Source organism: Pantherophis guttatus, chromosome 2 (genome assembly GCF_059756535.1).
Source record: "Pantherophis guttatus breed Tessera chromosome 2, ASM5975653v1, whole genome shotgun sequence".
Classification (NCBI taxonomy): Eukaryota; Metazoa; Chordata; class Lepidosauria; order Squamata; family Colubridae; genus Pantherophis; species Pantherophis guttatus.
Genome location: NC_142064.1, coordinates 159,915,912 through 159,940,198, shown reverse-complemented (window position 1 = coordinate 159,940,198; position 24,287 = coordinate 159,915,912). Strand labels below are relative to the sequence as shown.

Here is a 24,287-nt window from a genome sequence, read left to right as displayed (position 1 = left end):
GAACGTTCAAAGCTAAGTCATACCAGCACTCTGGTTCCTTATGTTGAGTTTTATGAAACTTCATGTCTTAAAAGAAGAGAGATCTGTTATACACTAAGATGCTATGAGGTGCTCCAGATATCTTTTCACAACTAACAGGACACAAGTATGTTGACCTATGTATCAAGAAATGTATATACCTAACCTAAGGGTTATCAATTTCTTTAATATTAAAGCTATACATTGACTTCCTCTGCTAAAATCCTTGGGATTCGGGTTTAGAATGCATGTATTATGCAAAAGTGAAAAAGCTAGTTGCAGACTGTCTTAATCAGGGGTGATATCCAGCAGGTTCTGACAGGTTCTGGAGAACAGGTAGCGGAATTTTTGAGCAGTTCAGAGAACTGGCAAATGCCACCTCTGGCTGGCCCCAGGGTGGGATGGGAATGGAGGTTTTACAATATCCTTCCCCCAGGAGTGGGGAGGGAATGGGGATTTTGAAGTATCCTTCCCCTGAAGTGGGGTGAGAATGGAGATTTTGCAGTATCTTTTCCCTGCCATGCCCACTAAGCCACACCATGCCCACCAAACCATGCCCACAGAACCAGTAGTAAAAAAATTTGGATTTTACCACTGGTCTTAATCATATATCATGTCAGTAAAAAAAACACCTCGAAACTGGGTTTCTGCTTTCATAATTCTGCACATCTTAATTTCTATTTACATTATAAATGTGGTACAGGGCATAATATACACCAAATCTTTGGATTTTTTTTTAAAAAATATTATTATTATTATTATTATTATTATTATTATTATTATTATTATTATTATTATTTATTGCATAAAGAAAACATAATCTTCTTCCTTATGTTATCCAACTCTACCAGCAATCACTTTGTTTTCCCAGAGGCAAGTTTTTGCTATTTTTTTTAATGGGCCATTTTAAGAATTGTTAAATTTTCTGGGGGGGAAAATCCTGTGAGGAATGAAAGTTCTGAATACTTTTGAAATATTCCACAGAATTGTTCCTCTGGCAGGTTTTGGCATAAAAAAAAGCTGTATCTGGCATGCCATTTTGTTCTGCATTGTTAAAGACCTACTTTTTCCTCCGACCTTATAATCTGCCTTTAGTTTCTCAGTGAATCCTTATTTAAAATTTGATATATTGCCCCACTGTACAATGTATCTTACCTTAGCTTCCCTTACCTCCATGCAATCTCGGCAACTTTAAAATGTATGGACTTCAACTCCCAGAATTCCCCAGCCAGCATTTGTCTGCTTTAGCTTTAGTTGCCTTCTTGAGTTGAAGTCAACACATCTTCAAGCTGTCCAGGTTGAGAAACACTGCCTTGCCTTACCTGCCTTTTCTTTCTGCCAGAAAAGTCATTTTCCTGTTAATTGCTTATTGTGTAACCTTCCTCTAAATTGCTTTGGCCTGCCTAAGCTCAGGCCTCCAACCATGCTCTTTTTCCTCAGAAGGCAGAAATATACAAAATGTAATGTTTCCAGTCATCTGCATGAGTGGTATAACCTTGCTGTTCCCCTGAAAACCCAGAGTTAAAGTTTCAGGAATTACATGGAAATATCTAAGGACAAAAATAGAAGCAGTCCAGAAATAACTTTTATAAATCATAATAATTAACTCTAGGGTGTTAGCCCACATTGAAAAATGCAACTAGAGCTAAAGCAGACAAATGAATTACAGATTTAAGAATGATTATTCCATTATTGAGAGAATTATTTACAGTTCTTATTTTTATAATACTATAATAATATCTGCACTCATATTATCAGTAATATTTAACAATAGTTCTACTTATAGACTTAATAATACTGGACATTAAATGATCTAACTACATATTATTGTAAATAAACTCTTGATAAGCTAAATTGGAAGAATAAAGCTATACTTAAAGGTAATAAATATAATGGTGGGTTCATATATAATGGTTAGCTACAACATGGTTTGTTACCTTTTGCCTCAACATGATTTGCTACCCCACTTATTATGAGTGATATGCTGTATGCAAACTAGGTCATTATAGGTTAAGAAATCATAGTTTTTGAAAAATCTTGGTTTACTGTTTACATAGTATTAATGTGTGAACAGAATCAATATTACATAGTTCAATTTAATCAGTAAACGAATTTAATATAAACTGTAACAAAACTACAGTCCCCATTTGTAAACCTAACAATTATGATTCTCATTAATGAGTCTCATTAGAAAAAGCTATAACAAATGTGGTGAACATATAATTGCTTTTCTCCCAACACAGCCTTATTGAAAGCTTTTTGAATCATATGGCTTTTCATTATCCATTAATATTTTTTTAAAAAAAATAATTTCACATCAAGAGGAATAATTCATTTTAAGGAAAACTCTTTCACAATCTAGTGGCATTTTGCAAAAAAAACCAGAATGGTAATGTACCTTACATTTTAACATCATACAAAAATCAGCGAGGCACATTTTCTTCTTTCTTAATAAAGTCATAGACTCCTTTTATGAACAGCAAAATAGACACTGTCCAAATCATGGCTTACTTTAAGAATGACCATCATTTAATAGTCGAGGGTCACATAACCTTTTACAGGGGCCAAAGGTTCCAAATTTGCAAAGCTCACATCACATACATATGTGTCACATGGGGATATTTCAGTTTACATTAGCTGTGACATACCTATTATACTGTATAGCTTACTCATCTTTTTCATGTGCTGCCCACTTCTGTATGGGAAGTTTTCAGTTTTCTTGGTCAGAAAAGGCTCTGAGGGATCCCAGCAAGGAACTTAAGGGCCACACATGGTTTACCCTAATGTAGTTCTTTTGGGAATCTAGCCAGTAATTTTGTAGGGAACTTCCATATAAACACTACCAAATAAAATGCTGCTCCTATTTATGTAAACCTCTTCTACTCTGATTTACAGATTCCTAAAAAATTCTATTAGTTTGTGAAAGATTTTTTTCCCCTAACAGTAGTTGCTAACCATTATCTCACAGCGGAGAAAATTATTTTTGTCCTATGCCACATATTATTAATTCCAAGGCTCATAATCATGCAAAGATAAAGGTATTCTGTGTTTCCACGGCTTGTATTACTGGAATGAAAGCACCTCATATGAACACCCAATTAAAAAGATATACCATCCCCAAGTATCACTCAAAGTAGACAAATTATCAAATTTCTTTATGTTCATAATCCTATTTTTCCATCCATAACTTTATCTGGTCTCTTTTCTGAATTTGTTTGCAATGAAGGGTACATAAAATTTACATATGTAAAAGTTTCACATGCATTTTTGTACATATCTTAATGCACAAAATATTTGGAAATAATGATCTTTAATATAATGATTTTAGGTGCACACCTTTTCCTAATATCTGGATTTTTGCACAGATCTCTCTTGCTTTCTCTCTTGAGTTGTAAAGTGCTTCACAAAATTTGGAAAAATTATGTATACTGATGTATAATTTTCCAGTACTTTGGATGTAGATTCAGGAACCGGATAAAAATTTGCATTCTGCTAACTGATAGAAAGAGGGAATATCTGCTTCAGAAAAGTAAAAAAAATCTTCAAGTTGCAGTACTCTAAATAATTTTTAAAGCCCTATTTTTATCCTTAATATCTAACAGAATTAATATGATTAATTCATACACACTCACAAAAGCAATCTTGAAGATTTTAATCTGAGTAGCAAGGTAGCCAGTAGTAATGAGGTTGCAGTGATGTGGGGGCAGGAATGGAGAAAGAGAAGGGTGCATCCTGACCATCTAGTATAGGCCTCCTGAGGTGGGCATCTTCCAGAAGGGTTGGCACAGACTGAATGAGGCCAACTAAGGCACCATATAAAGGATAATCCATAATATGTTCAGTTTATAAACTGTCCTGGGTCATTGAACAGAAAAAAATATCTTGCTGTTTCCATGAGGTAGAATTGTGTTCCAGAATTTGCACAATGCTTTCTTCTAAACTCTACTAGATATCTCATAGGAAATGCCTTAGCCATTGGGGTCTTGGTTTGCTTTGCCATAATAGTGCTGAACGCTGGAAGTGGGATGAAGGGTTTGCCTCCTGTCCTCTCAGGTGATTTAATGACCTTTCGTTCTTCTAGATCTAATGCTGGATGATGTATTAATGGACAGCTCAGCCAGTGCAGTGCCAGGTACTGGGATGTCCTTGCCGTCTTTGTCTCACGTGACTTTTCGTGCTGTGTGACTTAACGGCTGGCCATGGGTTCTTTGAGCCATCTCGCTAGACTGTGTGTACTGGAAGGTCTTTCTTTGCTCACTCTCTACTCTGCATGCTTTGTTTTGGTGTAAACATCTGCAGGCTTGACCTATCACTGACACAATTAATTTGGGATCTTTATATGTTGTCTTGGTTTTCAAATAATTTTATTTCTCATCGTAAACATTGTCCTCTTTTGCTGCTTTCAGAAAGAGATTTTTGGATGATGTCTGGGTCATCTACTTTAGAGCTATTCTATATGTGCCACTCAGCCTTCTAATGTTCTACCTTTAAACAGCTTGGCCCTTTATACAAAAACTATGGATCCGACAGGCTCTGCCTCTCCTAAATAATTATTGTTTATAGCTTGCAGTATCCATGCTTTTCCTCCAGGTTCTCTGCATGTTCCCCTTTTTTTCTGCTGGACTTTGGAGAGAAGCAGAGAGAGAAAAAGAAAAAGAAACACAGTTCTCATCTCCCCCTCTTGCCAAAATTTAAGGAAATTTAAATGATTCCTTCTCCTAAAGAATCTAGAAGAGAATCCCATTGCCCATAAGAAAGGCTATCATCAGACTAACCCCACTGGAGACTCCCTTTTGCATTTCTGAACCCAGTGTTCTTCCACATTAGAAGAAAGCAGTTTATATTTGCTTAAATTCTTCTAGCATAGCAATAGAATAAATCCAGCATGGAAGGAGTTAATGTAATCACTCTGCTTCTAATTGCATCAGGCCTAACTGCCTTTTCCTATAGACACCTTGGGTATACCTTATATTCAGTTTAGCTTAAGGTAAATTTGATTTACCTTGTAACCATCAGTCCTCTTCATTATCTCTGAGGCTGCAAGGATCATATCTGTACGTGGAATATGTGTAAGGCATGGGAAGAAAGACTGTGCGGAAGCTGGATGGTATTACCAAAGCCACATGTATCATAGTTATAATAAAAAGCTTCATACTCTTATTGCATAATATGACATCTTATATAGAGGAACGATCCATAGACTGTTTGCTGACTAATTTCTCAGTTCCAGTCCATGTACTGAAATAAAGATGGGTAGTCGGACTACAATCTGGATGTCTAAGCAGGGATGCTAACTGGGGTGGCCATACTTATGAGGTAAATTTCTTCCCTCTGGCAATGGAGGGAGGGAGCAACTGGAGCCCTGCCCTGCCTTTAGCCCCAGTTGTCTCCTACCCAACACATTTGGAGAAGGAATTCAGACAGGGAGAGTGTAAAATGATCCCATTGGATAACAATGGAAGGAGGGTGACGCTGGACCGGTTGCAGTCTCCACACTTTAGAAAGTAAGTTCTGTTAAATCTCCCTGGGCACCAACTCCTAAACTGGGTGGGTTCTTAAAGCCAAAGCCCATCTCTTAATCATGACAAAACAGCTTGCTCTGTAATATAGTTTGAAATTTAGAAGAGAAAGAAACCTCTATCTTTTGAATCTTGTAATTTTTTAAAGTTTAATATTTTTCCCCACTCCATATAAATTTGCTAACAATTTCTTGCCATTTTTGTTGCAAAAATTTTCTCAAATCAGAATTTGGTGCCAGTGGAAAGATACAATTCCTCCACCACCACCCTAAAAATAAAGCAAATCCCCAAATTTCTTAAGAGGATTTTACAAGTGCAGAAACCAGCAACCACATGCTCTGCTGTGGAGTTTACCTTAATGGCTACATGAAAAGGTGTGGCAGAAATAGATAATAATGCAGTTGAGTATCAAGGAAGAAAATTGGGAAGTAGTCAATGGCACTATTGAAATTTACTAGCGTGAGCACTCTGCTGCCTTGAGCAGAACATAGGAAAGAATTTATCTTCCTGGTCCATTTCTGAGGCCTTGTCTTAGAATCCAGTTGACATAGCGAGTGTTAGTCTTATGAAGTAATCCATGACAACCATGAGTAGTAATTTATTATTTTGATGAACTACAGCCTCCCACTCCAAAAGAAATTGGGTGGCTTACAACATCTAATATGCAATTTAAAACAATTAAAACAATAACAAACAAACGACAGCAAAGCAAATAACAGCTCAGATACACATAACAATAAAATAAATATGGCAAAGCCTTCTTTATCATAGCTGAACATCTTGTCAGCTCTAAATGAGAAGAAGACACTCTCAGGATTTACACCTTTAGAAAGCCAAGATTTATGACATGAATTTGACAAACGAGCCGAGCAGCCTAGAACCAATTAGCAGGGAACCTTTTTCAGGTTGGTCAATTACTTGATGGTGCTGGCAGATAAATGGGCACAGTGCCTCTTCAAGTCCTATATCACTGTACCTGATGTGCCAAGTTCATCTGAAATGCAGCTCTAAGAGAACACATAAGATTGTGTTTAAAAATAAAACAATGAAAAAGAATAAGCAAGGAGATATTTATCCATATATTTTGACTTAATTAAAATTGACCCAGTTTGTTTTACTGAATCCTAAATCTCCTTAACGTTACCATTTCCTACATTTCATTTCAGTGTGTTTGTGTACCTATATTCTCTGTATGGGCTAATTTTGGGTCTCCTTTTGGATAGATATTGGGATATTGGGAGAATATCTCATAGATGTGCAATTTCAGTGTGGTTAAATGATCATTGTTATTTTTAGGTATATATTTGAGTGTTTCATTATGTTTTGAATGTGTTGGGTTCAAACAGGGCCATTCTTCACGGCAGGCTCAGAAATAATCTCATAATTCTTGGCTTTTGTATGTATTATTTTCAAAGCAGTACTTGGTGTTTTCTTTGCTGGTATTAGTGTTATCATACGTAATCTACAGTGCTTATTATTGTGAATAGACAGCATCTAAACGTGTGCGTGTTGCAAGGAAACAAGGAATGCTACATCACCTTGTGCAAACTTTCCATACTCAAATGAATAATTTGTATGTGAAAATGCAGGTTGGCTATTTTTGCGTTTGCATTTTACAAGTTGTACCCTGTGGGAAAGTATGTTTTATATTTGCATAATCTCTTTGTGCTGATTGCTGGTTTGGAGTGGATATTTCATTTTTGGGAAGATGCTGCCTCTTATAACTAAAAAATCTCAATGGGAATAATTTAACCATTTTCCATTTTGCTTTTTTTTTCAAATGTCATTCACTAAAATGACTAATAAATCTACTTCTTTAAATGTCAACATTCCTTCCATGCACATCACCTTCCATTTAATATTCCCTGGACAGTTTGTAAATCCAGCTGCTTAGTGATATTGCTTCCCTGTGACCTCTCCTCCATTCTATGAAAGCTTGAGGGAGCATTCAACTCCCTGCCTGTGAAACATTAAGCAACCAGCCACTTCAGGTGCCATTCAAAATGATACATAAATGCCAATGCTATTAGACAGCTGGTTACAGCTGCCACACCAGATCTCTTCACAGCATCATTCTAGAAAATTTGTGGGGAAGAAAAAGAAGAAGAAGAGTAAGTTTTCCTGGCTTCAGGCTATATAATGAATAAAAGAGTGCTTTCCCACTGGTGCTATGTGTGAGTTGGATGGCCATATAAATTTGTTTAATTCATAAATATTCCAGTCACAAGGAGGCTAAGGTAGTAGTAGCACAGACATATATCATTGATAATATGATCACATTTTAACATTTCTCTCTGGTGTGAACATTAAATAAAAAATAGTAAGCATTGAGACAGAGGTGGGAATTGAGATATAGTTCTCCACATGATTTGAGCAGGTAAATTACCTGCTAGTAACATGAATAGATATCTGAAAACCAACTGCAGGTAAATGATTACAGGACAGATACTTTGCTATTTATAGAAAAAGCAGCTTTGTTCTGATTCTACATTTTGACGGAATCAGGATGAGTTTAAATCAATGCATGTCCACTCCCTTTCCTCTGGGCCATAATATAGCAGCTTGATTTAAAACCTGTTTTGATCATTTGCCAATATCTGGTGTTTACTGTGGGCTTTTTGGCGGATATCTCCTAGTTGATGCATGTTCTTACTCAATCATTTTATCTTCCTTCCTCCCTTTTCTCTCCTGTACCCACACACATATAAACACACACATACCCCACTGGTTTCTCAGTGACAGGATGCTATCTCAATTTTTCTAGAATCTTCCAGACTAATTGCAGCATCCTGTCATCCTTAATCCCAATGTATTGTAGCAGTATTTGTGATATTGTGTTATTTGGTGTGATTCGTCATTTGAACAGGTGTCTGTATTTCCCAAGATATATATGTACAGGTACAAACAATGCTGTTTCGAAAGGGGGGCATGGATTTAAGGTATCTAAAAGGTGTCTAAGTACCAATATTTACAAATACCCATAAATCTGGCTTCTTTATATCTCCTAAAAAGAAATAATATTGGTATTTGGAAATAAGATTCCCTGCCCACCTAAAATCAGGAGCTGTTAATTTAAAACCCACAAGAAGCATGGTGTTACTATGTGTGGTTCTTTGCAAGGTAAAAGGTATAATTTCTACTAATATGCATGATTGGAATGCAAAATATGACAAAGCTAATGGTTAGCAAGATTTAGAAGCAGGGCTGACTAAATACCATATTAATAACATTATTGGCAGATGCAGAAGCCTTAATAAGCTACGGCTTTACAAATTTATCAAAATAATTTTAATTGTAACCTTTTAAAAAACAGATAATAATGAATGTCCTTGAATCAAAGGGTAGGATATTAGTTACAAATACACGGTGAAGACAGACTAAACAAAGTGCTGGAGGAGAAGGGGACTGTTGGAATATGCAGGAGGGCTTTTTTATCATTTAAAAGTACCTTTTCCCCCTCCAAATCTGGAGAATTAATACCCCAATCTTCCTTGGGTATCAAAGGAAAAACTCAAAGCTAGCAGGATCAGTCTCAATTGCCAGTGCCTAAGCTATCATTGATATACATTGTTCAGAACTGTTTTGCAAGTGTTTCTAAACTTTTTCCTTTTTTTTAATGCATAAAAAGTAAATGGAAAAACAGATTAAAAGACACGCTTCATTTTGGGGGGGTGAGAAGGAGAAAGAAAAGAAAACAAAGCGAATTTGTCACCTGAGGAGGCATATGGGAGAGGCAAGGCTGATAGCGATCTGGGATTCAGCATACAATATATATATTGAATCCCAGATCTCTCTCTCTCTCTCTCTCTCTCTCTCTCTCTCTCTCTCTGTGTGTGTGTGTGTGTGTGTGTGTGTGTGTGTGTGTGTGTGTGTGTGTGTGTTGTGTAACCTGTGAACTGAATTCACACTGCAGGTGAATAACCTCCCTATGCTTTTATTTAAATACAATGTCTGTCTTCACCCACAGCATAAGGAATGGGAAATGAGCAACCCTGCTTATAAGATTATGCTACCACATGCTTTGTTGCTATGCAGGTAACATTTGCAATCTCGGTATAAATCCCTGCTATATATTAACAGCCTCTTTTGTTATTGTTTGGAATTAATCTGCCAGTCATAGCTGAACCCTTGGATGCCAGTGCAATTATTCATAAATAAATTGTCCCAAAGAAAAGACAGAAATTGTGACATTTTTTCCCTTGCCTGACTGTGAATTATGGATAAGCATTGAACAATAAGAGACCAGCAAATTAGAATAGGGCTTCTCTTTGAAATTATAACTTGGTTCATAGCCAGGGCCCCAGTTCATAACTTAATTTTATTCAGACATTTTAGTTAATTTCCTTTTCAGAGTTTTGCATAATGCCATTGAGATATCTCTGTTTTTATGGATATTTATGCAGAATGTTACAGTTCTGATGAAAGTTGTGATTTAGCCAGCTACCAACCTGTCTAGATTTTTTGTTGTTCTTTTTAGAAATGTATTGAGCATTCAAATTCAACTAAATATCAATTTCCATATTATAACATGGCATTTAGGATCAGACAGCATATAGACTAGCAGCAGGTTGTCTCTGTTGTGTCTTATTTTGAAAAACTGGTGCAAATATTTAGGGTCATTTGAAGAAAACTCACAGAATACAGTACAACACTTTTCTTCTTCAGTTCCAAATAAGTAGAGTCTCAAGAAGATTTTTTTTCTCTTCAGCAAGTAAGAGATATGCAAGTAAGAGATATGTCATTCCTGCCTGCAAAAATAACCCTATACTCAGCCCCTCACATATCTAAACAATCATTTTACTCAGGAAAAAAAAAGATTTGTGCTATTATTTCTGACATAATGTGATGATTCCTGACAACTTCACAAATATCATGCACATCTGATTCTTTTGTATCAAATAAGGTGGAAAGATAACATAAATCGTTTATGTGGAGGGATCTTTATATGTGGAGCTATGATTTACTTGAGGTTTGCAGGCAGAAACAAGACTATCCTTTTACCATGCGAAAGGACCACTGAGTCCCATCAGAACATCAACATTTCAGTACCTAGGAGACAAGCTAGATGACCTCTACATGCAAAACTGCTAACTTCTGAATTTAGCTTTTCTTTATAATCAAAAATACCATACTTCTCCACACCCCAAATGAATTCTTATATTTGCTCAGTGTTGCTAAATACCATACCATTCAATTCCCTTGGCTCAGTCACGTTCATAGCCAGTTGATCGTTTAATCGCAGGCATAATGTTATCTCTGACATCTTCAAGACAGTCCTTTTCATTTAATGTTGCATTATAATGCCACTTTGAAAATTGCCCTGAATTATAGACTTGACATTTCCTCGTTAGAGATTAGATGTTTAATGAGTTTACCTGTTGGAACATTCAGGGTCTAAAGAGAAAGTGTCATCCCTGATGCAGCCAAACACCAGAGATTAACTGGAACAGCTGCATTTTAGCAATCATACTTAAACAGAAGATCATTTAATTCTAAGCATCCACACACATTTTTTTTTCATAAACTGAAAATTTTCCTGAAATCGAGAACAAGGTGTTTCCACTTTTTTTCTCTACTGCTTAAGCATGTACTTTGAAATGCTCTGTGAGGTGTTTTTTTTTTAATTATTTTCAGATATTTTACAAATGTGTATCTCCTTATCCCTTTTAAGTTTCAGTATTTTACTGTAAAATGCTACCCCACACAGTATCCTTTTATCTGTTCACTGTCTTAAGTGCACTAAGTTCTTGGCTATACTGTAAAGAACAAGCTTGACAAGGTTCCAGGTTATCTGGACATTATAGAACAGAAGATGTACGTCACAGATATGCAAGCATTCCATCATAGCATTTCTACCTTAAATATGTCATGAATGAACTCTACATGCAAGATTACTATCCTCTACTATTGTCAAAAGGCTTCATGTATTGTCTCCAAATTGCCCCAAACTCTGATCCCAAGAATTTTCCCAAGATTTTTACGGTTTTCAATATCGCATGCTAGTATGCTTCAAGCTGCTATTATTATGTATAATAGATAGGTCACATGCTTCCAAGTCTGGTAGATTTTTATTTTTCCTTCTACGGCAATTAAAAAGAAAATGTAATCTTTTTCTAAAATTATTTTGAAACTTGAAATGAATCTATTCTTCACTCACCTTATATCTAGTCACAGAAGCCTGGCTGTTGTGCATGTGTTATTGGAATTGCTCATACAGGTATATGAATGTACTGCCTTGCTGTGCATTAATTACAGTAGTTTGTAAACACATTTGCCCTACCCCACTCCTGTGGGAGGGGGAAATCTTACTTGAATGAATCTGAAAGCCAGTGCTGAATCTGGCCTTGAGAAAAAGGGATTGTTTTCTGAACTGCTTCTTTACTTTTTTTCCTTTTCAGAAGCGCAGTGTAAACCGTACTACTCTGATTATTCTCGCTTCCGACTTCTGATTCACCAAATGTGCACCACCCATTATCTGGATTTATTCATCACAGGTGTGATTGGCCTCAATGTCATCACCATGGCCATGGAGCATTACCGCCAGCCCAAGGTAGGATAGAAGAGTATTGGTCAATGGTGGATATTAGCATCATTGCTAGAAGGAATTAGAATTGCACCTCTGTTAATTAAAATAGAACAATTAGTAGTGAATTCATTACCACACTAAGTTGATGGAGAGATCTTCACTTTCTTCACTTGGATGGCAATGAGGATCAGACCCTCAGTTCCTTATTTAAGTACATACTGTCCATGGAATCTTAGTCAAATATGATTGACCTGAATACTTTAATATACATACTTTCACAAATCCTACATATTCATTCTCTCTCTCTCTCTCTCTCTCTCTCTCTCTCTCTCTCTCTCTCTCTCACACACACACACACACACACACACACACACACACACACACAATCATATCTGCACTTTTAAATATATTTTGATATTTTTTCCAAGAGTTATATCATACACTATTTGCAGATGACATCAATTCATAGCCAAATCCATGAAGATCAAATAAGCTGCATTCGTATGAGGTCAGGGAAACATCTAGGGAGCATGGTTTTTCTGGGTTAGGGACATGCAGTATGTTTCGTATATTACAAACTAAATGAAAGAATGAGTTACAGTAGCTACAAGGGTTGCTTTCCACAAAGGCTTTCATTATGTATAAAATAATCCTGAAAGTTGAACATTCTGTGTAATTTCTTTCAGTCCCAAAGCTTTTCAGTATTAACAGCCTTCTTTCCATTAACTGCTCAGGTTTTCAGATATCTAAATAATCTGTTACTTTAAAAAATGAGTGAATAAATATGTTGAAAAATTAAATAAAGATTAAAAACGCAGGTAATAAGCCTTCTTGGGTTTACATCTCAAATCTCCTTGATGGATAAATCTCAGTGGGAAATTCTAAAGGTCTCCTTTTGTAAGCTTATGGGAGTTGGAAGGTGCCGTTTAGGTCACTGAGTCAACTCCTTTTCTCTGAACAGGAATCCAGATTAAACATCCAATCAGATGGCTATCACAGCTCCAATGACCAGGGTGGGGGCCAGTTTCTATATTCTGTATTTGCTGAATCACAGAATTAATTCCTTTGATTTTAATTGCTGCTAAAATAGAAGCAGTCAAGATTCTGAACATTGGTTGTGCCAAACGTAGTGCTTGAGACAAATGTTTCCCAAGGAAGCAGTACATTTGGGTACTTTTTAACACATTCAGAATGCTGTTTCCTCTCAAGACACTCATCAAGTAAAGCCAGTTTTCTGCTTCTTAATCACACGATATCTGGTAGCTTTAGCACTTATATGTCTGAATGCTGTGTCATTATGGAGAACTACATACAGAAGGATGCATTCAATTCTTTTGAAGTTTTTGTCCACATTGTGAAATTTAAGGCAAAAGATGTGTTAATCTACTTAGTTCTGTAGGGGTTTAGGGCTCTCTAAGCTTATTTTTCTTCTTAGAGATGACTCATTATCAGACCAGGTAACATGTTAATGAAATGCCTGCAAGAAAAAAAACAAAACACCAAGTGCAGACAACATCAAGAACCAGGCAAACTCCGAAATACATACAGTATATTCTTCACTATTGCAACAATCTATATTTGTCTGATGATGACTAACACTGCCAAATTTTTATCCTCTTGTATTTATGGCTGTCTATATGTGAAAAGCATTTTCAATTTTAGAATATAGAAAATGGCCACAACAAGCCTCAACTTCTCCTCTTCTCAATTCAGACTATCAGAATTAGCCTGATCATGAATCTTTCACCGGAAAACTGGAAGAAGCCAGTTTTTCAGAGATTTTGACCTTTCCATCATACACAACTCAGTTCCAAATCCACTATAAATATAATACATCTAATCACACAAATACAACCGTGGGGATTAAATGGAATAAGATGTGTAAAAAAAAAAAAAGACTTGTAACACTCATGATAACCTCTTGACACTTTTGCACCAACACATTTCCTTCACCCAGTCTCACATCAGACCCTCAGATCTCAGGTCACAAGAACCTTTAGCATAATTGTTAGCAATGCCAGGCAGCTCCTTCCCCTCCAACTAGCTGAGAAATTACCAAAAGTGATTTTGGTAATTTGTCTTTGCATTGCCACACTTGTGTTTTTGGGATGAAGGAAAAACAAAAAACACCATAATATATCTGACAGCCCATCCCAAAACTTAATACGAGGACACTAGGACAGTTTGCCAACTAGTGGGATGAAAGAATGGGGAAAAGGGGAGATTGGGAGGTTGGAAGGAGGTTGGGGAAACCAATCCTCTCCCCTAAGGAGCTCAGCCTCTCAAATTTCAAAATTCTTCTGCCATTTTAAAATTTTGGCAATCCAGCCAGAAGTTAATTTAGTTTGGCTTTGAAGCAGAAATGCAAATGAGATATCACAGGAGCCCTGGAACTATGTGTACAGGTGTGAGTGTGGATGTGTGTACACCCTACTTAAACAAACATATATGCAATAGTACATATTGAAGATCTTCTGTTCTTGGAGGCAGAAATAGAGACTCTTACTTAGTCAGAGCCAAGAACAGAGCCAATAGAGTGTAGAAGCTAAAATGCTGGAGTATGACTGTACTGTGCTAAGAGAATACACCATTTTGCCCTAAGGGTTTTGGTGGTGGTGGGAATTAATAATATCCAAGGCTGTTTCTGGAATATGATTGGACTAATATAAGCAAAGTGATTTCAGAATCCTGAAATCTTTAACCTCACTTAACTCCACAATTGCACATAATAACAGTCCAACCTGTTCTTGTAGTCTCAACGATTTATTTTTCAGCAGGACAGAAAACTAAGGGCCTCTCTTCCTTCCTGCTGCGATGATTCAGCTTTTTGGCTGAGCAGCTACTCCCTGCTCCATTAGCAGAAGCACTCTTCCATTTAAAATTGTACATTCAAATTATAAGAACAACGGCTTCCAAATCACTTACTTATGACAGTTAGATGGAAATGGCTGCCAATTTGTGTACCGGAGTTATTTTTATTTCTTATGGCTTTGAGGAGGAACAAATGCCATAGGTAAACAAAGGTGAAGTAGAGATGGGAACTCAACAGTACTTAAAAGTCTAATATGATGAGAAAATATGGGAATGTGCTATCTCTGCGGCTGGTTCATCTTGTACAAGCAGTTGGGTAATGTTGAAATTTTCCATTTCCGTGCATATAAAAAATTACTGCCATTATCATATATAAAAACAAAGTCCCATGCCTTTTTTCCCACAACAGTCTGTAAACTTTATCTCTGCCTCTGTGTCTTCCTCTCCTCAATCTAAAATTTGTCAAAACTTGTATAATTTTTTCTCTAATATTTTCATCAGAATTCTCTGGAATAGCTCTAAATTTCAGTCAAAATTATTTCTCTCTGAATTCTAATGGAGCCAAATTATACAGTTCTCTCTTCAATTTTGTCAATAACTTCTGACATAATCCATAATTTCTACTCTATCATAACTTGTTTTATATTTCCAGATACTTACTTTATAGAGATTTCCTTCTTTTTAACTTATTCTTCAACTCCTATTTCATCTTTACAAATCTTTTATCCATTCTTTTCCTCCAAAGTTGTAACTGTAGTCTCAAGTAATTCAGTCAATTTACTGCCAACTTGGTCAAAAAAATTTTTAATGGCTTTCTCTTCAGGCTGTTCTAATGATGCTCTCCTTCTCTCTCTACCTTCTTTCTGAGTTCTCATGTTGAAATCCAAAAGTGAAAGTATCTCAAGGGAAGGAAGGAAGGAAGGAAGGCAAACTCTCCCTCCTTTTCTTCTTCTTTTATCTTCCTGTGCCTTTAATTCTATACTTGCAGTCAAACATCAATATCTTTATGGTTACAATCATGCACAGAGTCTATTCATGTTACATTTATCCTGATTTGTAATTTCCACAAACTGTCTGCAGTCTTAAGAAAAATGCAGTAATAAGTAAAAAAAAAAAAAATTCCCATGGAAGTTTTGGTTCAGTTGCCTAATTCAGTTACAGTTATTCCAATACACTTTCTTAAAATAATTAATTTTTTTAATTATAACTATTCCCTTTGTCCATTTTAAACTTTGTTAAATCTTCTCTTGTTAAGAATTTTTGCCAAATATTTAACCTTTAATATTTTTAGTTTTGTAAATTAAAAAAAAGAAAAGAAACTCACCAAGAGGAATCTTATCCTGCCATAAAATAAAATCTTTTAATCTGTAGAATGATTAATTCCAAAAGTTTTAGAATTGAAATTTGGCTAGGCCTCCATAAAGGCTACATCCTAGCTGTGAATTTAGATGGAATCCCACACTTTTCAGCTATTCTGCTCACAAGCAAACTGCAAAATCTTCCACCATTCCAAATATCCTCTCCTTAAAATAAGCATCATGACTGCAAGGAAGATTAAGAACTTGAATTGGGATACTTACCTCTATTTCCATGATGCTTTATTTTTTTTCTATATTTTATCTACAGATAATCCTGATGGTTTAATGCTATGAAAGGCTTCCACTGCGCTGCAGCTCAGTGACTTCTTGCAGTCTTTGAGCCATATCATGCCAAGAAGCCTTTGAATCACAACATGGCAAGCAGCCCCTATGGCATGGCTTGCTGCCCCATAAGATAGGGTGCAGAATGGTCAAAAGAGCAGAGATAGGGGGGTAGATAAGTATGTGGGAAAGTTGAATTGGAGACAGTCCTTATGCTATCGAGGCTTGAGGCTAGGAGAGTGCCAAGCCTGGAATGGCTTGGCTTTGGGTGGATCCTCAGCTAATGATCAGTGGAAGTCGGTTAACGATAGCAACAAGGAGTGCCAAGAATGCCATTGCTCAGTTATGTTGTCACATGATATTGCGCTTTATAATCACATCACTTAGCGACAGAAATTCCAGTTCTAATTATGGTCATAAATCAATGACTTCCTGTACAGATCTTTTCCCTCTAATGACTACATGGTATTTTCTTCCCATAATAACCTACCTTTTCTGTCTAAATTTGGAATCAGGATTAAATATTCATGAAATTCTTTCATTCGACAATTAGGACTTTATCTCCCAAAAGTCTCTCCTCACCAATACATTCTTGGTAGCAATATTTTATAAAAGGCAGCACTGATATATTAGTAATAGATTCTGTCTTTTGGAGAACTAAGGCGAAGGGAATTGTTATTTGTCCAGCCTAAATTGTTTGTTTGCTTGCTTATGCTTGGATTTATATGCCAGTCTAATCCACAAAAACAGACCATAAAACCCACTCCAGTAAGGCAATTAATAAGAGTACGTCAGAATGACAAAAGAAAGGGCAAGGTAAACCAACAACTGACAATTGCAAGACACTTTGTTCCAAAGGGATAAACTTACATGGACAAATCTTGTAGCAGAGGGCCTCTCTCTGCCCAACAGTTCCTCACTATTTTTGGAATAGCCAGGTCTTAATAGTTTTCAGGACTATTAACAAGGAAGGATCTGGTCTAATTTGGGGGGAAGGGAAAAGGATGCCATTTGGACTCTTTTCTTATCCTTTATTTAAGAATATGTCACCTGCAGAGATCCCAGAGAGCAGCCTGCTCAGAAGAATCCCCACTTCTTTAGAGTTCACACAGGGAATAAGTGGGGATGCTGTTCTCTGGGATCTCTACAAGTGACATTCTCTTAAATAAAGGATGGGAAGAGAGTCCACTCTTCCAGTTCTTTTGCATGGGCAAAACCCAATGAATGTAGGCAGTCCTGATGATATTTAGGTCCCGAGCTTGTTGCTGTTGTCAACTTTTCAATAAAGCATTGAGGGTTAGACTTTTGCCCTTATCCTCTCTCTACCTGGAATGACAGCAGCATTTCAAAAGCTCACACTATCCAGGAGTCTGATAGGTTTACATTTACAGGCTTCTCTTCATTTAACAGTTCACTCTTTTTCCTATAAGGCAGGGGATAGAATGGATTCAGCTGAAAATGAATTTTGCCAATATCCTCCTTACAGTATGCAGTAATCTACCATTTTGTCTCTCTGCTTTCAGATTCTTGAGGAAGCTCTGAAGATCTGCAATTACATTTTCACAATCATCTTTGTCATGGAATCAGTTTTCAAGCTCATTGCGTTTGGGTTTCGTCGGTTCTTTCAAGATAGGTAATAATGATTCAGAATAACATTGCAAGGTGTTTTGTGTGTGTATGTTTTTCTTTCAAAAAGTGCCATTCCTAATATTTCCAGTTACAGCTCTTTCTGTTGTCTAAATATGTCGATGAAGATGAGTTATTGGGCCAATCTTAATACTAATATGCTAATTAATAGAAAAAATAGTTAAATTTATAAATAGTATCTTTTCTTGTGACAGCTAAAAAAAGAGAAAACCTTCTGGAAAAATAGGAACACCCACATAGTAATTTTCTGCCTTTTTAATTGTACCTCAAAATCTTTCTAAAGTAGATCCTCATCATATTAGAATCAGTCTTTGTTACATGTAAATGCCTCATTCTCTAATGTGTAAATAGTATATATATAGGATATCAGGGGTTAACTTATTCTTTAATTCTTAATGTATTCATGACTCACCACTCCCACTTATAGCTCCACCCATTGTATATATAAGGAGCTACCTTCCCCTTTTTCCTCGCTTCTATCTGTGAATATTCAGTGAATATAGAATGCCTATTGTAAATAAAAAGGATATATATTTAAACCTTTAACTCTTAATAATATTATTGAGTCTGATCCTAAAATATCGCAACAATCTGGTAGCAGAGGATGGTTAATTGACTCAATAAAAGAAAAAACTTAAAAATGTCCAAGAAAGATAGACCCAACACCAGGGCCTACAGCAAAGAAATGGAAACAGAACAAGAAATAATCAACGAATCGACAAACGCAATCTCAAGAGAATCCGAAGAATACAACACTGAAGATGAAGAAATAATAGATGGAATTGATGAACAAAAGGAAAACGAATTGAAAAGCAGTCCTCTCGGATCAGAACTATTGAAGCTGCTAAAAATCAACACAAAAATCAAAAACGCTATAAAAAACAAAGAAACGACAAAAAGAAAAGGAACCCATGCAGATGAAAATGATGACCAGAAGAAAATAGAAATAGAGAATAACGAACTCAGGTCAGAAATATTAAAACTATTAAAAAGCCAAAAGAATGATGAAAACCTCATCGTGAACCTCCAAGAAATATTGAAGAACAGCGGAGCAGCGAGAGAAAAAAACATCACTAATGAGAAGTCTAAAGAACCAAAAATAGTGAGTAATATAACTACAGAAAAAGTCGTTAAAAAGAAGAAGAATTGTGATCCCGCGCGAAATTTTGAATGGCAGCCATCTTGGTTTCAACAGGCATCCAAGGTGAGCGAAGCAGAGCCAATCAAAATGCTCAGTTCAAAATTTCTGGCGCGAAATACATTATCAGACAACGAAAATGAAAAGGAAGATTCAAAATCCTCGGAAGAGTCAGAATCAGAAAGTGAAGATGACTCAACAAAGTCCCAAATAAAATCAGCGATGAAAACGCTTTTTGCTGCATTTGGGCCAAAACTAAAAATTACAAAAGAGTCACCAAAGAAGCAAGCGAGCAAACCGATGCCTCGGGACCTGCACGCCTCCACCCTAACTTCGAGAGCGACGACACCAGAACCCAGAGAGCCTTGCCGATTCCGCCCTACACCTAAGACTGAAGCAAGCGACAACGCTCACAAAAGAAGGAGAAGAGCAGCCGCCGTCACCAGGACTCCAAAGACCGAGCCAGAGACCGACTCGTCTGAAGAGGAGCAGAACGAGCGAGCCGCGATGGAGAGAACCTTTCACGACGGCGTCAAAGAAGAAATGGACAATGCGCATGCGCGAAGCCACGCAGACGATCCGGGAAGATTTGAACTAATGAGAGAACCGCGCAGACTCGTTGCAGACATCCCCACGCCGTTTTGCAATTTCCTGCACTTACGAGACCACGGACTGCCTCAGGTTGTAAGTAACGGACAAAATAATGTGGGAAATTTACCCAGTGACTTCCCAAAGCTAAGGGTTGATGGTATTAATTTGCAAGAATGGTACCAGCAGCTCCAGGTTATTTTTATGAAAGAGAACGTGCTATTCTTTATCACTAGTCCCCCAAGAAGACCTTGGACTTTAAAAATAGATTGTTTACACCATAGAGCTTTTTTCTTAATAATAGCTAGTGTGTCTCCTGCAATGTATTATAGCATCAAACCAAATCTGACTGTTTCAGAAATTATTCAATGTATGTTTAGTTTATTTCACAGCGACAGTGTAGCTACTACCACAAGAATGTCTAAGGATTTCTTTTCATCTAGAGTAAAACCAGGGGTTTCTATAAGTGAGCATTTAATATCTTTAAACAAAATAAGGGCTGAACTGCATTTAAGGGGGGAAGTGATTTCAGACCAAACAATGAAAAGTGTTATTATCAACTCACTTGATTCATCATGGGACAATTTTATGTCACATTTAGACACTATTAACCTAGGATATTTATCCTTAGAAAGTCTATCCAACAAATTGATAGCAGAAGATAATTCAAGAAAAAATCGTTCTAGCAATCACACAGAACACAAACCTTTTAGGAAAGTAGCTTTCCAAGAAAAATATAATGAAACATATAGATGCCATAATTGTGGATCCAAGGAACACAATAGAAGAGATTGCCCCAGATTCTCAAAAGAAAAACATAGATCAGAACACATGAACAGACACAATTATAGACAGTCTTCCATAGATAGACATAGGTATAGAAGCCCACCAAATTATAGAGAAAATAGAGGGGGCAGAGAAAATTCAAGAGATAGAAAATCTGGTTCACTGAATGGACTAAATAAACAAGACAACACAAAACTACAACAAAATGAGAACAATAATTGGCTTATTGATTCTGGAGCAACAAATCACACCACTAATAACAAAAATATATTGTCTTCTTTTACAGAAGATAAATTTGTAATAAAGGTAGCTAACCAAGAAAAGGTTCAAGTATTAGGCAGAGGGAATGTAACTTTGCCTGGACTAGGAAAAATAGAGGGGGTATTGTTAATACCTGAAATACCTCATAACATATTAAGTGCCATAAAGCTAAGTAGAGACTCTGACATTAATATAACTTTCTCAAAAGGAAAAGCAACTTTGGAGAAAAATAAAAGTAATATAGGTACTGTAATGATTAAAGGAGGCCTACCTTACCTAATAACAAAGGAAGAGTGGTTGCATAACATTGATTCAAATGTAGAAGACTGTGTAGAAGTAGATGATAGAAATGTTAGCAACAGTGACAATGATGAATGTAAAATATCTCATGATCATACTGATACACGCAATATAGAAAAACCAAAAATAGGTAAACCAATCCATGATGAGTGTGCTCACATCTTACATAGGAAGTTAGGACATGCCAGCTTTCCTGTAGTACAAAAAATGACTGAACACGCAGAAGGTGTCAAAATAAAAAATTGTGAAAACTATTTGGAATGCTCAGTATGTAAATCTACAAAACTGAAAACTAGTCCCAGACCAAAAAAATCTACTAGATCAACTAACAAAATTTTTGACTTAGTACACATGGACCTAGTAGGCCCACTAACTCCATCAATCACATATAGGAAACGTTATTTTCTGACAATAGTAGATGATTACAGTCGTTATGGGTTTGTTTACACGTTAAAACATAAGGATGAAACATTTCAAAAATTTAAGGAATTTTATAAACGCATAGAAACACAACATAATATCAGAATAAAACAAATTATGACAGATAGGGGATGTGAATTCATGTCCAAAGAATTCTCCCAATGGTTAAAAGATAGGGGAATGCTACATTATACGTCCAGTCCATTTTCTGCGTTCCAAAACGGAATTGCAGAGAGGAAAAATTCCACGTTACAAACCATGATTAGATGTACATTAGAGGATGCCGGCTTAAGCAAACAATTTGGTCAGAAGCCTTACATTACTCAAATTACACACAAAATAGGACCTGGTCCAGTATTATAAATAAAACACCATACGAAGTGATGTATAATAGAAAACCAAAATTGGCACATATGCACATTTTTGGAGTCACTGCAGACGTACACATACCTAAACAGTTGAGAAGAAAGGGAGAAAATGTATCCAGAAGACTTAGATTCATGGGATATGAAACTGGTACTAAAGGATATAGATTCATTGATAGCAACAATAAATTTATAGTTTCCAGAACAGCCGTGTTCCATGAACAGGCCAACTGGTCTAAATTACACCTTAATGAAATATTTCCAAATAAACACAAAGAAACAAAATATCATGAGGAAGGGACTGTAGATAAACAAAATATCAACAAACATAAAAACAAAACAAAAACCTGGACAAATAGCCAACACAAAATAAAGACTGATACACTAACAAAAAAGGAGGCAAGATATATGCATGATAACAACAGCAAACCTGAAAGAATTATTAGGAACAACAGGAATAAGATGCCAAATAAATATAAAGATTACGTAATGCATATGGATGGCGAACCAATAACACCTAATACATACGAAGAAGTACTAAAACTTCCTCGTGAAGAAAAGGAAAAATGGGAACTAGCCATGAAAAAAGAAATGGAAAGTTTGCAAGGATTAAATGTATTTACACCTGCAACTGCACCTAAGGACAAAACAATTATTGGTACCAGGTGGATATATAAAATTAAAAACTTAGAAGAAGGTAATACCCTATACAAAGCTAGATTAGTTGCTCAAGGTTATGCACAAAAATATCCAGAGGACTATACTGACACATATTCCCCCACTGTAAGGACAGAGAGTGTCAAAACAGCTCTAGTGGTAGCATCAGCACTCAATCTTGATGTATTCCAATATGACATACAGACTGCGTACTTACACGCAAAGCTAGACAAGGAAATATATGTAAGGGCCCCTCACAGTCAATACACCAACAAAAATGAAATTTGGTTGTTAAACAAAAGTTTATATGGATTAAAACAATCCGGTAAAAGATGGTATGATTGTCTAGTAAAGGTACTCAAGACCATGGACTTTAATGCTACCTCTGCTGATAACTGTTTTTTTGTCAAAAAGAGTAATGATCATATTGAATTTGTATTAATTTATGTAGATGACATTTTATATATTGGAAAACACAAAGAAAGAAGAGAAATTTTTGTAAACAAGTTAAATGAACATTTCTCACTGAAATCATTAGGTAAAGTGAACAAATATCTTGGTGTACAAATTAACAAGACTAGAAAAGGATTCAAACTTACTCAAAAAGATAAGATTATAGAACTTTTGAACAAATGTAATTTAATCAATGCTAAACCCTGTGATACTCCTATGCAAACTGATTTTCTCAGAAATAATGATGAATCATCTCCTGAATTTAAGGATAACACATTTTATAGATCAATCATAGGTTCACTTCTTTATATATCTAATTGGACTAGACCAGATATAGCCTTACCACTTAATTTGCTGTCCAGATATGTCAGCAAACCAACAATGTATCACTGGGAAGCTGTCAAAAGAATCTTAAGATATCTGAAAAGCACATTAGATTTTTGTCTAATACTAGAACCTAGTGATAGCATGGAACCAAGACTTGTATGTTACGCAGATGCGGATTGGGCCGGAGACACATCTTGCAGAAAAAGTACATCAGGTTATATTTTTTTCTTAAATGACTGTCCAGTTTACTGGTATACCGGTAAACAAGAACTAGTAGCCACTTCAACAACTGAAGCAGAATACGTTTGTTTATCCAAAGTTGCAAATAACCTTGTATGGTTTAATGATTTAATTTCAGATGTTTGGAAAAAACCTACTCTACCTTTTGTTATGAATGAGGACAACAAAGCAGCTATTGAAATATCTAGATCCGATGCTATTGGACAGAGGTCCAGACACATAGATATAAAGTTTAAACATGTGAGACAATTGTCTCAGGACGGATTTATAAAAGCAGTACATTGTGATACTTCAGAACAAGTAGCTGACATATTGACAAAGCCTTTACCTTCTAAACAGCACAAATATTTAACTTCCAAGCTACATGTATTGTATTGTTCCGAATCTGAATGTAATTGGTGTTGTATAACTAATCGGCATTTAGAGGGGGATTTGTTACATGTAAATGCCTCATTCTCTAATGTGTAAATAGTATATATATAGGATATCAGGGGTTAACTTATTCTTTAATTCTTAATGTATTCATGACTCACCACTCCCACTTATAGCTCCACCCATTGTATATATAAGGAGCTACCTTCCCCTTTTTCC

General features: G+C 36.1%; 1 protein-coding gene across 4 annotated transcripts in view; it reads left to right on the top strand.

The window, feature by feature from the left end:
- CACNA1G (calcium voltage-gated channel subunit alpha1 G) overlaps positions 1–24,287 on the top strand; it is a 419,473-nt gene that overhangs the window by 355,973 nt on the left and 39,213 nt on the right. For 2 of the 4 annotated variants that reach the window (XM_087887148.1, XM_087887145.1), the window contains exons 26-28: positions 4,100–4,150; positions 11,936–12,087; positions 18,038–18,147. In XM_087887148.1, coding sequence (XP_087743274.1) covers positions 4,100–4,150; positions 11,936–12,087; positions 18,038–18,147 — 313 coding nt within the window. The remainder of the gene's footprint in view (positions 1–4,099; positions 4,151–11,935; positions 12,088–18,037; positions 18,148–24,287) is intronic. The other 2 variants (XM_087887147.1, XM_087887146.1) reach the window with 1 other exon arrangement.